The 14,041-nt window shown below is 41.4% G+C and overlaps 1 protein-coding gene and 1 pseudogene across 1 annotated transcript in view; both read right to left on the bottom strand.

The window, feature by feature from the left end:
- Positions 1 to 2,455: 2,455 nt before the first annotated feature.
- The window catches only part of LOC138164833 (metalloprotease TIKI2-like), a 236,001-nt gene continuing 224,415 nt past the window's right edge, over positions 2,456 to 14,041 (bottom strand). The window contains exon 7 of the mRNA XM_069092758.1: positions 2,456 to 3,034. Within this exon, the coding sequence (XP_068948859.1) occupies positions 2,818 to 3,034 (217 nt within the window). The 3' untranslated portion in view covers positions 2,456 to 2,817. The remainder of the gene's footprint in view (positions 3,035 to 14,041) is intronic.
- Positions 8,332 to 8,693, bottom strand: LOC138164832 (COX assembly mitochondrial protein homolog pseudogene; annotated as a pseudogene).

The raw sequence follows: 14,041 nt of genomic DNA, 5'->3' as shown, positions 1-14,041 counted from the left end.
TTACATTTGTGCAACCTTGAACAAATCACTTGCCCTCTCTAGACCTGGCTCCTCTGAAAAGTGGGAGGTGGGTGGGGGGATGGGTTGGCGTGTGTGTGTGTGTGTGTGTGTGTGTGTGTGTGTGTGTGTGTGTGTGTAGGGAATGAACTATTAATCTCTAAGGTAACCTAGAGTCCTAAATGTATGATCCTCTGACTCTGAATTCAGTTGTTTCCAGCATTCTGCCTTGCCTCATTATGAAGGATTACTAAGGCTGGGGGAAACCAAGATTCTTAGAGCCTAACCATCCGTGGTCCCAAAGAGAAATGAGCTGCTTGGAGAGGTAGTGAGCTCCCCTTCCTTTGAGAAGAGGCTGGAGTATTATCCATCAAGGAAACTGTTTCTGGGATTGTTGTTCATGGGGTTACACCCCTGGGGTCCCATCCAGCTCAGAGTGTGAGATGCTGAGCTTCTCCAATTCCTTTCTATTGGCACCTTGCCTAACTCCAGAGGCAGCATCTTTCTGTTGCTCCAGAGATCCCTTCTTGAGACTTGGTCACTGAGGCTAAAGCCCAGGGTGGTACCTGGGAAATAGCAGGCTTGACGAGGTCCAGAAATAGGCTTTCATTTCTATTCAAAGGATGCTCTTCTTTTTCCTAGGCTTGAGTCCTAAGCAGGGGCCTCCTCCAGGAAGCCTAGCCCGAGTGCCTTAGATTTCCCTGAGCTGAGCTGACCTTATGTAGCCCTTGAACCTCATGGCTATCTGCTGCACAATGTAATGTCTTTGAAATTCACCTGGAGGATTCGCTATGATTTCCTTTATGGGAAGACTCCTTGAGTGTGGATTTTCTCTGTCACCAGACTGGGGGCTCCCAGAAGGCAGGAGCTCAGTTCTCCCACAAGCACAGACATAGGCACTGTGAGGACTCAGGAAAGACCTCAGGTAATTGGTCAACTGGTTGACTCAGAGGCCAAGTGTGTTCTTGATGGACCAGTCATTATAGGAAAGCTGGGTTTGCCACAGAACTCTCACTAGAGATCAAGACCCAACACTAGTCCTTCGCTGACCCCTCACCTTGTCCCTAGACCAAGCCCCAATTCCAACCACAGAGTGAATTTTGGCCCAGGTCCCAGGCTAAGTCCTGATCCTGGCCTTAGAATTAGGTCTGCCACAAGCCTGACTGTGGTCTCTCCCTTACAGAGTTCACATCCTAACCCTGCTTTGTGCCCATTTGGCCTCTCCATTGTTTGAGTTCAGGAAGGGTCTGGAGAAAGTGAAAGGCATCCTGCCTCCCTCTTCTAACCTCAGGGCTCCTCCCTGCCCCTGCCCCTGCCCTCTGCCCTCTGCCCTGTGCCTCTGACTATGGATGAGCAGCATTGCACAGAGATCTGAATTCCCACTGGGACAGAGTAGAAACATTTCAGGGCCAGGAATCCCAAAGCCTGGGCTCCAGCCCTCCTTTATCCTCTTGCCTTCCTTGTCTTTTCCTGCCTCAGTAGCTTGCTATCTCTAAGGTTTCTTTTGGTTCTAAATTTCAGAACCTCTATGGTGAGACCAACTTGTCCAATTGGCCCCAAACCTCAAGACTTCTTCACTCACTGTGAGACCTGAAAGAAGGCCCTGCCCCTCCATGGACCAGTTTCCCTCTCTGTGAAATAAAGGAATTAGATGTGATGATTTCTAAGTTTCTTTTCATTTCTAAATCCTCTAAAATTCTTTATGTGATTTTAGGTAAGTTACTTCATGTTGCTGGGCCTCAGTTTTCCCTATCTGTCAAATGGGGATAATATTACTCATCTTCCCTCCTTTCCAGGGTTTTCTTCTGAGATATATTTACCCTCTTTTTCCTGACCTGTGCTCCAGTCTCACTTCTATTAGTCATTTCTTACATAACCCCAGACAAGTCCCTTCCTCTCTCTCAACCTCAATTCCCATCACTGAAAAATGATGGGGGTGGGGCTTGATGATTTCAAAGCTTTCTTCTAACTCTGGGGCATCCCTCTTCCTTGATGGCTGGACCAGCTTATTGCCTCACAGCCACTTGAAGGAACACCACTCATTCTATGCTTTGGTCAAATCACTTGCCTGGGGATCCCAGGTGAATTCAAAAGTGAATTCAGTGACTGCTCTGGGCTTTTACAATAGCAGCATATGCATGAACAAAAGTCTTCCCAGTGATGGGACAAGGAACCCTTGCCCACCCCACCGAGCCCAACACCCTGATTGGGAGCAGCTATTTCCCAAAGCTGGGGGTTGAGGGTTCTAACATTTATCCTCCCAGACATTTGGTTGAAACCATGGGTCATGTGAGAATCTGTCATTCCAGTTCCCATAGAGTGTGGGCAGCCACTTCAATCCCATAGTCCCTGGGGGAGGCAAAATACAAACAGTGACTGCCCTCACCCAATCTAAAGCTTGCTCTGGACCCTTAGGGAGGAAGACGTTAAAGTCACAGATAGGAAATATTCATTTAGCTAGGTGGTCGGCAATACAGTTTAATAAGTGTATTATTAACATATACATCATAAAAATAAGTTTATCATAGAATAAATATGCTTTTTTTAAACATGGACAAATATATTACAAAACAAGCCCCATAGTACCAGGGGAAATTAAGATCCTTCTACAAAAAAGAAGATGTAAGTCAGTATCATGAGAAAGCTTTTAGTGTTTCCCAGAAATGTGTCAAACCCTCCCCAGGAGGCCTGAATCCTCCCGGGATACTGGGAGACATCCCCAGGAACTTCCCAGGGGCAGGGGAGGATGGCCACACCCTCAGAATCAATTCATAAATTACCACAGTCTATTCCAGCTATTGCACCTGGGATTGATGGAAGTCAGGATGGCCCCACCATATGCAGGAGGATGGTGCCAGTCATGACGAGAAGGAAGGAAGTCAGGGGAGAGGCAACCAAGGCTGAGTTCCTGGAAGGCCCTGGGGGTTCTGGTGGGGCTGGTGGTGGCCGATGCTCCAGCTGTTTGGCAAACCTAGTGGGAGGCTTGGCGGTGTCATAGCCGTTGGTGGCCTTGGATGGGGAAGACACTGTGGTTGTACTGGAAGGAAAAAGAAATACATGCCTTCAGTTCAATAGGGACTGCCCATCTTTTGAGAAAAAGCTCCCTCCCATCCCTCCCTTTGCCAGACCTTGGAAGGTTCCATAGCCACTGGCTGTCATTGGTGGGATAGGGTTGGGGGAAGGGGATGGGGGAGATACTCTTCCTGTTGCAGATTGCAAAAGAGAGGCATAGGAAAGAATGAATTTATTCATTCTACCATCAACAAAAATGATAGTAGTAGCAGAAGTCATACGTGTGTGTATTTATATATTATATATATGTAGTCTGAATATATAGTCTGAATTTTATATCTATAGTTATATATATTATATATAGTCAGAAAGCTTGCCAAACCCTTTCCATATGTCATTTTATTTGACCCTTACAATAACCTTGAAAGGGAAGTATTATTCTATTACTCATGCTACTACTACAGACCAAAAGACAGAAGTGATGGTATGTACAAGGACATCCAGGTAGGAAGGGGATCAACAGGGAGAGAGCTTCTGACTTCAAGTTTGGGGATCCTTGCATAAAAACCTTGGTTGTGTGGTTAGTTGCATGAGTGATTGATGATTTTGATAGACTGGTATAACATCCCCATTTTGAGTGAGAAAAATAGGCTTAGAGATATGATATGGTTTCCACATAGCTAAACAGCTAGAATTGAAACCCAAGTCTCTCATGATCTTGGGTCTATCAGACTTTTCATTATATTCTACTTCTAATACAACCAACCATGCTACTAAAGAAACAACTATTCAAATAATACCCCAACCATCTATCCAATGAATCATATAACCAACCAGTCCTTATCAAATCACCATAAAACCACACAAGCAAATATCCATCCATCAACCCATCCATCCATCCATGAATCCACTCATTCATCTATCCATTCATCCAACCAACCAATCAATTGCCCACCTGCAACTATCCACCGAAACAACCAACCAAAAAACTGTCCAATCATCTAGCCAACTAACCAAAAATATAACCAAGAAACCATTCATCTAACCATCTAACCAACCAACCAACCATTCTACCAAATAAGAGACCACTATCTAATGAACCAACCAGTCACTATATCATTCATCAAGTCAACCAACCAACTAGTCATCCATTCAGTGATACTATCCATCCAACTAATAAATCAACCATCCAACAATATTGCAAAGAGTTCTGGATGTGGAGTCAGAAGGCTTGGGTTCAAATCCTCATCTTGACAATTACTAGTGATATGACCTTGGCAGAGTTATGTTTCCATTTCTATCTAATTTGATAACCAGTAATGATCATACTTTCTTTTGTTCCCTAGTCACAGAATTGTTAAGGGGGTCATATGAGCAAACGGTTGAAAAATACCTTGAAATCATAAGGGACTGAACATAAATGAATGATTATAATTCAGATGTTGCCAAATATGAAGATGGACAAAGTAGAGAAGGTCCCTGCTCTCTGGAGGCTGAGAAGAGTCAGAAGCCCTGTGAGCCAACAGTACTACAAGCAGTTATAAAATTACTCTGTGGGCAGATACAAAATGGCCATCCTCCTATAATATCTGAAACACTGTCACAATAACAGAAAACCAGTTCAGTGGAAAGAGGTCACAGGATTCAGAACTGGAAGGGACTTAGGGTTTACCTATTCTAACCCCCTCAATAAATGCTTATTGAACAAAATGCCTGGAACGTGGTTGGTGCTTGATAAATCTTGTTAGTTGATTAAGTTCCATATGAAGAAACTCAAGCTCAAAAGAGAGATGCCTAAGACCACACAGAATGTACAAGAGAGAATTTAGAGTCAAAGCCAGGTGGACAGGTGACATTTATTATACACTTACTATGTGCTAAGCACTGGGGATATCAAGAAAGTCATATTCTAATGGGTGTGTGTTGGGGGGGGAACAATATACAAATGATTGCGTACAGACAAGCTGTGTAGAGTACAATTCCGTGTCTCTGCACAGAGCGCCTGGAGTGGTTTCCCTCCTAATCTCCAGCTTCTAGTTTCACAAGGAGTTCAAATCCCACTTTCTACAGAACCCTTTTCCTGGTCTCCCCCACTTCTCAAGCCACCCCTCAAGCCCTTTAATAGCTGATTGGAGGATGGATTAGAGTGAGGGGACAGTTGAGGCAGGAAGATCAATTAGAAGGCTCCTGCAATGGTCCAGGCAAGAGGTGATCAGGACTTGAAATATGGCAGCTGTCTTATGAGTATAACAAAGAAGATACATATGAGAGATGGTGTCAGGTTAGAAACAATATTTGGTAGCCAAAGGGCCATGGGGGTGACTGAGAGTGAGGAACTGAAGATAACAAGGTGGGTGGGGGACTGAGAGGAAGATGGTGATGACCTTGATGGTCATTAGGAAAATAGGAAGAAAGGATGGTTTCTGGGAAAAGATAACACGTCTTCTTTTAGACACCATGACCTTGAAATGGTTAACGGATATCAAATGAGAGATATCCAAAAGGCAGCTGGTAATGAGGGTCTGCAGCTTCAAAGAAAGACTGGAGTTGAATCTATGGATCTGGGGGGGGGGTCACCCTCCTATGATCCCTAGTTTCCTTCAAAGCATGATCCATTAACTGCTGATAGCTCTCAGATTGTTTTCATTTGAGGAAACATGGAAAAATGAAAAATACATTGTCTTTGGAGTCATAAGACCTGGGTTTGAATCCTATTTACATCACTTGTATGATCTTAGACAAATCCTCCCTCTCCCCGCCCCAGACCTCAGTTCTTTCCTCTGTAAGATGAGAGGGTTGAGATAGATGATCTCTTTTCATTTATATGTATTTATTATTTTATTTTTTCCCACTTAATAGCATCTTACTTTTTCCAATTATATGTAAAGATGGTTTTTTTAACATTCACTTTTATGAGATTTTGAGTTTCAAATTTTTCTCCCTCCCTCCTTTTCTTCCCCCTCCCCAAGACAGAAAGCAAGCTGATATAGGTTATACCTGTACAATCATATTAAACATATTTCCACATAAATCATGTTGTGAAAGAAGAATCAAAACAAAAGGGAAAAACACAATAAAGAAAAACAACAGCAAAAGTAAAAATAGTCTATTTCGATAAGCATTCAGACTCCATAGTTCTTTGTCTGGATGTGGATGGCATTTTCCATCATGAGTCTTTTGGAATTGTCTTGGATTGTTGCATTGATGAGAAGAGCTAAGTCAATCATAGTTGATCTTTGTACAGTGTTGCTTTTACTGTGCCTGGTTCTGCTTACTTCACTCAGTAAGTTTATGGAAGTCATTCTAGGTTTTTCTGAAATCTACCTGCTTATAATTTTTTATAGCACAATGGTATTCCATTACATTCATATACCACAACTTGGTGAGCCATTCCCCAATTGATGGACATCCCCTCAATTTCCAGTTTTTTGCCAGCACAAAAAGAGATGCTACAAATATGTTTGTACATGTGGGTCCTTTTCCCTTTTTTATGATCTCTTTGGGATACAAACCTAGTCGTGGTATTGTTGGATCAAAGGGTATACACAATTTTATAACCCTTTGGGCATAGTTCCAAATTGCTCTCCAGAATGATTGGATCAGTTCACAACTATACCAACAATACATTAGTGTTCCAATTTTCCTAAATTTTCTCTAACATTTATCATTTTCCTTTTCTGTCATATTAGTCAATCTGATAGCTGTGAGATGATACCTCAGTTGTTTTCATTTGCATTTCTCTAATCAATAGTGATTTAAAGCATTTTTATATGACTATAGATAGTCTATAACTTTAATTTCTTCATCTGAAAACTGCCTGTTCATATCCTTTGGTCATTTATCAATTGGGGAATGACTTGTATTCTTACAAATTTGACTCAGTTCTCTCTATATTTTAGAAATGAGGCCTTTATCAGAAACACTGGCTATAAAATTGTTTCCTAGCTTCCTGCTGTCTTTCTACTCTTGGTTGCATTGACTTTGCACAAAACTTTTAAATTTAATTTTCCACTTTCCCCAGCAGTTTTTGTCAAAAAATAAGTTTTTATCCCAGAAGCTAGAGTCTTTGGTTTTATCAAACAGATTACTGCAATTATTTACTACTGTCCTTGTGTACCTAAACTGTTTTGCTGATCCACCACTCTTTTTCTTAGCAAATACCAAATAGTTTTGATGATTGCTGTTTCATAATAGTTTTAGATGTGGTACAGTAGGCCATCTTCCTTTGCATTTTTTTTTCATTAATTACCTTGAAATCCTTGACCTTTTGTTCTTCTGGGTGAATTTTGTTATTTTTTCTACCTCTATAAAATAATTTTTGGTAGTTTGGTTGGGATGGCACTTGAATAAGTAAATTAGGTAGAATTGTCATTTTTATTATGTTAGCTTGGCCTACCCATGAACAATTGATATTTTTCCAATTGTTTAGATCTGACTTTATTTTCTTGAAAAGTGTTTTGCAATTGTGTTAATTTAGTTCTTGGGTTGTCTTGGCAGGTAGATTTCCAATTATTTTATATCGCCTACAATTATTTTAAATAGAATTTCTCGCTGTTGGACTTTATTGGTAATATATACAAATGCTGAAGATTTATGTGGTTTTATTTTATATCTTGCAACTTTGATGAAGTTGTTAATTATTTCAGGTAGTTTTTTAATTGATTCTCTAGGATTCTCTAAGTATAGCATTATCTGTAAAGAGTGATAGCTTTGTTTCTTCATTGCCTATTCTAATTTCTTCAATTTCCTTTTCTTCTCTTATTGCTAAAGCTAATATTTCTAGTACAATATTGAATAATTACTGATGAAAATGGGCATTCTTTTTCTACCTCTGATCTTTTGGGAGACCTTCTAGCTTATCCCCATGACATACAATGTTTGCTGATAGTTTTAGATAGATGCTACTTACTCTTTTAAGGAAAAATTCCTTTTATTCCTATGATCTCTAGTGTTTTTAATAGGATTGGGTGCTATATTTTGTCAAGAGTTTTTTTCTGCATCTATCGAGATAATCATATGATTTCTGATAGTTTTGTTATTGATATAGTCAATTATGCTGATAATTTTCCTAATATTGGACCAGTCCTGCGTTTCTGGTATAAATTCCACCTGGTAATAGTATATTATCCTTGTGATAAATTGTTGTAATCTCATTGCTAATATATATATATGCATATATATACATATATATATATAAATGATATTTATTTCAAACAACAAAAATATTTCCATGATGTAAAGGGGTAAACCAAAGATACTAGTTTCTTGTGCCTCGTGCCCTTGCCATTAGAATTAGGGTAAAAAATTATTCATAATTAATTATTTTGCTAAAATTTGGTAGAAAGCTTCTTTAACCTGTTCTTAGAACAAATTCCAGTTTTTCTAAATTCTTCTCTTCCCTTCAAATATTCCATTTTGCATTCTTCATAAAAATCTGGGTTTTTATAGTGAGCAATTAAGCATTCTTTTAATGCTGAGTTTTCTTTCTGACATTTTACCACCATAAGAAAATCAGAGTCTTTGTAGCATTTAGTGAAGTCTTGCACTTGATTAGAACACCTCTCCCTGGCCTTCTCTCTCATAATCTTAGGAATCAAAACATCTTTTTCTACATGTCTGAGATGAAGGTCTTCTGCTTGGTTCAGCTCCATCTTCGGCAGCAGCGACAGCAATGACGTCTCCATTGCTAAAATTTTATTTAAATTTTTTGCATTAATATTCATTAGGGAGATTGGTCTATAATTTTCTTTCTCTGTTTTGGCTCTTCCTGGTTTAGGAATCAACACCATGTTTGTATCATAGAAAGAATTTAGTAGGACTCCACCTATTTTCCCAAATAGTTTATATAGTATTGGAATTAATCATTCTTTAATTCACAGGTAAATACAACTGTCCCCAGATATTTTTTCTTAGGGAGTTCATTTATGGCTTGTTCAATTTCTTTTTCTAAAACAGGGTTATTTAAGCATTTTATTTCCTCTTCTATTAATCTAGGAGCAATTTATATTTTTGTAAATATTCACCCATTTCATTTAGATTGTCAGATTTATCGGCATGCAGTTGGGCAAAATAGTTCCCAATTATTGCTTTAATTTCCTCTTCATTGATGATGAATTCACCCATTTCATTTTTGATAGTAGTAATTTGGTCTTTCCAGGTTTCTCTGAAGTCCACCTGTTCATCGTAATTTTTCATTCTTTTGATTTTGTTCGACTGATTCCTGATGTCTCATAGAATCATCAGCTTCCACCTTCCCAATTCTAATTTTTAAGGAATTGTTTTCTTCAGTCAATTTTTATCCCTCCTTTTCCAAGCTCTTAACTCTTGCATAACTCTCATTTCTTTCCCCAATTTCTCTTCTACCTCTCTTATTTGTTTTGTAGAATCCTTTCTGATCTCTTCCAAGGAGGCCTTTTGGTCTTGAGACCAAGTCACATTCTCCTTTGAGGCTTCACATGTAGGCATTTTGACATTGTGGTGCTTTTCTGAGTTTGTGTTTTGATCTTCCTTGTTGCCATAGTAGATTTCTATGGTCAGGGCTCTTTTCTGGTTTTTGCTCATTTTTTAGCCTATTTCATGGCTTTTAAAGCTGAACTCTGCTCCTGGGGCACAGGAGACACTATCCTAAGCTTCTTGTGCTGGGGGCCAGGGGCCTGGTCACTGACTTTCTGTGCCAGGGCCTCAGACGCTGGTGGCTTGCTCACTGTGCTGGGGTGGACCAGCCTCATCACGCCTGTTGTGCTCTGGGTTCCAGGGCTGGCAGTTTGCCTGCTGTGCTGGAGCTGGAGGCCTCACAGCTGGCCTGCTGAGCCACTGACCTCCTCAGCCAGAACTGTGTGGCCTTGGTTGCTGATCTTGCTGTGGCTAAGAGCCTCCCACTGGCTTGCCCAGACCCTGCCTGTGTTGGGCCATGCTCCCCTTTCCCCCAAGTGAGGCAGACCTTTCCTGAAGCCCTTCTAAGTTATCTGTTTTTGTAGGTTTTATCACTCCAGAATCTGTTTAAAGGCTTGATTTAATGTTGTTTCTGAGGGAAACTGGGGAGAGCTCAGGCAACTTCCTGTCTTCTCTCCACCATGTTGGCTCTACCTCCTAGATAATCTCCAGATGAACTCTTCTGGCTCCAAATTCATCATCTTCATATTTTAATACTAATAGCTGATGTCTACACAGCACCATAAGCTTGGCAAAGTATTTTACTTGGGCTAAGCCCCAGGAGACCTTTCTTGATCCATACCTATCTCTCCCCACCACGAAATTCTCCTTTGTTAGTACTTTGCATCTACATATGTGTTTGTACATTGTTTTGTCTATAGAACATAAACTCCTCAAGGGCAGGTGGTGTTTCAGTTCTGTCACTATATGTCCAGCATGGAGCACAGTGCCTGGCACATTGTTGGAGATTAGCAAAGAAGTGTTGACTGATACACTGACACAGCGTTCTTTTCTCACAACAGCCCTGTTAATATGCAGAGTGTTATGATACCCATGTTTGAGACAAACTGAGGCTCAGAAAGGAAGCATTTTGGATTTCCAGAGCCCCCAGCTCTGACATTCCCTGTTCTAAGCTCCCACCCAGCTCTGACATTCCCTGTTCTAAGGCTTCTCCAAGCTCTATTCCCTGTTCTAAACACCCTCCTAGTCCTGAAATTCCCTGTTCTAAGCTCCCTCCCAGCTCTGATATTCTCTGTTCTAAGCTCCCCCCCAGTTCTGACATTCCCTGTTCTAAGCGCCCTCCCAGCTCTGACATTCCCTGTTCTGAGCTTCCTCTCAGCTCTGACATTCCCTGTTCTGTGTTCTCAGGGCTTTCTTAGTTCAGACTCAGAATTCCATGGTTTTTGATTCATCTGGTCCTTGGAATTGTACTAATCCACAGCCTCCAGGACACATTCCAGTCCAAGGACCTGTAGGTTTAAGGAAGCCTGTTAGGAGCGCCTGGATCTCTCCTGCTCCATTGAGGCCCCAGACCCCCAGGGACAGTGGTCCGATGATAGCGCCTCAGTGCCCCCAGGCCCTTTGAAGTGCCTCCTCCAAGTGTTCTCCCCCTCTCCCATCTAATGAGTTAAAGATGTGCTGCTCCTCTCTCATCTAGCCCCAGCCCTGCCTTCCGCCTGATTGGAATCAGCTTGGCAGGAAGAGAAGCAGCGTGTCATCCTCTCCAGGAGGATGTGTGTGTGTGTTTGTGTGTGCCTCTGAGTGTGTGTGTGCCTTTGTGTGTGTGTGTGTATGCGCGAGCGCGCACGAGCCTCTGTGTTTGAACCGGGGAGGGAGGTGCTGAGCACCAGGTTAAAGGGAGGGAGAGATTTCTCGACGGGGAGTGGAGACGGGCCATCGCTGGAGAAAAGTGAGCAGCCTTCGCTGGGTGGTGGGAGGCAGGCTGTGGGTGGTCTGAGCCTAGTCTGAAGTCATCCCCCAAATGGAAATATGTCCTTGGCACGAGATTTCTTGGGAAGACCAGGCCTTGAATCTGAACTTGGGGCTTTGAAATCTGAATCAGCCATGCAGAATCTCTGGGTAGAAGAGGCCTCCGAGGGTGTCCAGGCCAACTTACACCTGAGCAGGTTGTCCTTCTTATAGTAGACCAGCTAACGAGTCATTCGAACTTTGTTGCAAGGCATGGCCCATTTGCGATTGAAAGCTTTAGGATTATTTTCATTTGAGACAACATGGTAAGGTGAAAAATACATTGTCTTTGGAGTCAGAGAATCTGAGTTTATTTGTGTCACATATTTATGTAATCTTAGGCAATCACTTCATTCTCCCTAGTCCTCAGTTTCCCCCTCCGGACATCAATAACCAGTTAGGTGGCACAATGGATACAGTGCAGGTCTGCAATCAAGAAGTCTCCTCTTCCTGAGTTCAAATCTGACCCTAGACACTAGTTGTGTGACCCTGGGAAAGTCACTTAACCCTGTTTGTCTCAGTTTCCTCATCTGTAAAATGAAGTGCAGAAGGAAATGGCGAAACTTTCTAGTATCTCTGCCAAGAACATTCTAAATGGGGTCATGAAGAGTCAAATATGACTGAAAACGACTGGACAACAACAATCATTGGGAAGGTTTTCCTGATATCAAGCATGAATTTGCTTCCATCCAAGTTCTGCCCTCTAGGGCCAAATGGACTAAATATGGCCAGCCCTTCAAATACTTGAATACAGTTATATTTGCCTCTTCTCCTCCTCCAGTCCCCATCCCCAACAAAGTCTCTTCACTGGTTAAACACGTCTAGGTTCATCAACAGATCTTTGTGTCATGCACTCAAAGCCTTCTTCTGGACACTCCCCAGCTGATTGATATTCTTCCATGGTGTCTAGAACTGAACACAATCTTCCAGAAGGGGTCTGATGAGGGCAGAGCATAGTAGGTCTCTCACCTCCTTCCTGGAAGCTCATCCTACTCTTAATGTAGCCCAAACTCACATCAGCATTTCTGGCCACCAATATGGGTCACCCTGCTGACCCACAATGAGTTTGTGGTCCCACTAGAACCCCTGGACCTCTTTCAGAACAACTATTACCTAACCACTTCTCCCCTGCCTTAATCATATGACATTGCTTTTATTTTGTTACCCATGTACAAGACTCAACATATCTCCCCACTGAATTTCATCTTATTAAAATCAGCCTAATCTTCTAGGTAGTCAAGCTAGTTGGATCCTAACTGTATTTTCCCCTGTTTTTATAATACCTCCCAAATTGGAGTCATCTGAAAATTTAATGAACATGCTATCTATGCCTTTATCCAGATCACTAATAAAGAGATTAAAACAGCTCAAGGCACAGATCCCTGTGGAACTCTACTGGAGACCTTCTGCCATGTTGACATGGCACCATTAACAACTGCCCTTTGGATCTGGCACCTGATCAGTTCTGAATCCATTATATTGTGTTGCTGTCTAAGCCATAACTCCCCATGAGAATAGTTGGCTCGGTTGAAATAGTTGGCTTGGTTGAAATCTAGGTAAATTCTATCCATGGTATTTCCTTTATCAGTTTAATTTTTAATTTGCCATAATCAGTTCTTGACGAAGCCCAGTTAGCTTTTGGGAACTATTTCTTTGGATGCTCACCAATCATTTTTAATGATCTCCTCTAGAAATTTCCCGAGAATCCAAGTCAAGCTCACTGGCCTAGTGTTGCAGACTCTGATCTCTTTCTTTTCTTTTTTGAAAATCAGGACAACATTTTCCCTTCTCTGATATTGTGGTACTACTCCCGGTTTCCATGATCTCTCAAATGTCATTGACTGACTCAGCAATTGCATCTGCCCATTATTTTTGGGACCAAGGATGATGCAGCTCTTCTGGACCACATGAATTGAATTCCCTAAGGGAAGTTAAGTGCTCCCTTCCTATCTCCCTACATATCTTGGGTATCAGTTCCCTGTTAGTCATTTTTATTGTCATTTCCAATGCAAAAGTCCTTTTCCTTTGTAGAGAAAATAGAAAGGAAATAGAAGAACTGACCTTCTCTGCCTTATCTCTGTTGTTATCATCCAATAAACTCTAAGCAAATGTTCTATCCCTTCTTTGATCCCTCTTTTTTATTCCCAACATAATTAAAAAAGCTTTTTTTTTTGTTATCTAGCTTCCCTTTCCATCCTCAGCTCACGCTAAGCTTGAGCATTGTTGACATTATTTGTACAAGATCATGCCAGGCCTTCTATATTTATCCTTGATTATCTGCCCTTTCTGTCATCTTCTGTTCAGTTCTTTTAAAAATATAAGCTGTTTGGTGAGTACCCTGTGCAACCACATTGGTCCCTTCAGGCAAGTCTCATTCTTCCTCCTCAATGGAATTGTTTTCCTTTGTGTTTTCACAAAATCTAGGATGATGTATACACTTCCCTTAAATTTCCTGACATCCTTACCCCAGAAACAAATTCTTCCTTGTCAATGAGAATCAGATCCAGAATAGAGTTTGAGTTTCTCCTTGTTGATTCCTGCACCTTCTGAAGGAAGCCTTGCCCTAAATCATCAAGACAAATCAAGAAATCACTGAGTTTTGGGAGAGGGAGAGGGAGAGGGAGAGGAAGAG

Source organism: Petaurus breviceps, unplaced genomic scaffold (assembly GCF_028583685.1).
Source record: "Petaurus breviceps papuanus isolate PSGF00001 unplaced genomic scaffold, PetGlider_PUasm1.0 207, whole genome shotgun sequence".
Taxonomy (NCBI): Eukaryota; Metazoa; Chordata; class Mammalia; order Diprotodontia; family Petauridae; genus Petaurus; species Petaurus breviceps.
This window is presented reverse-complemented; position numbering and strand designations above follow the sequence as displayed.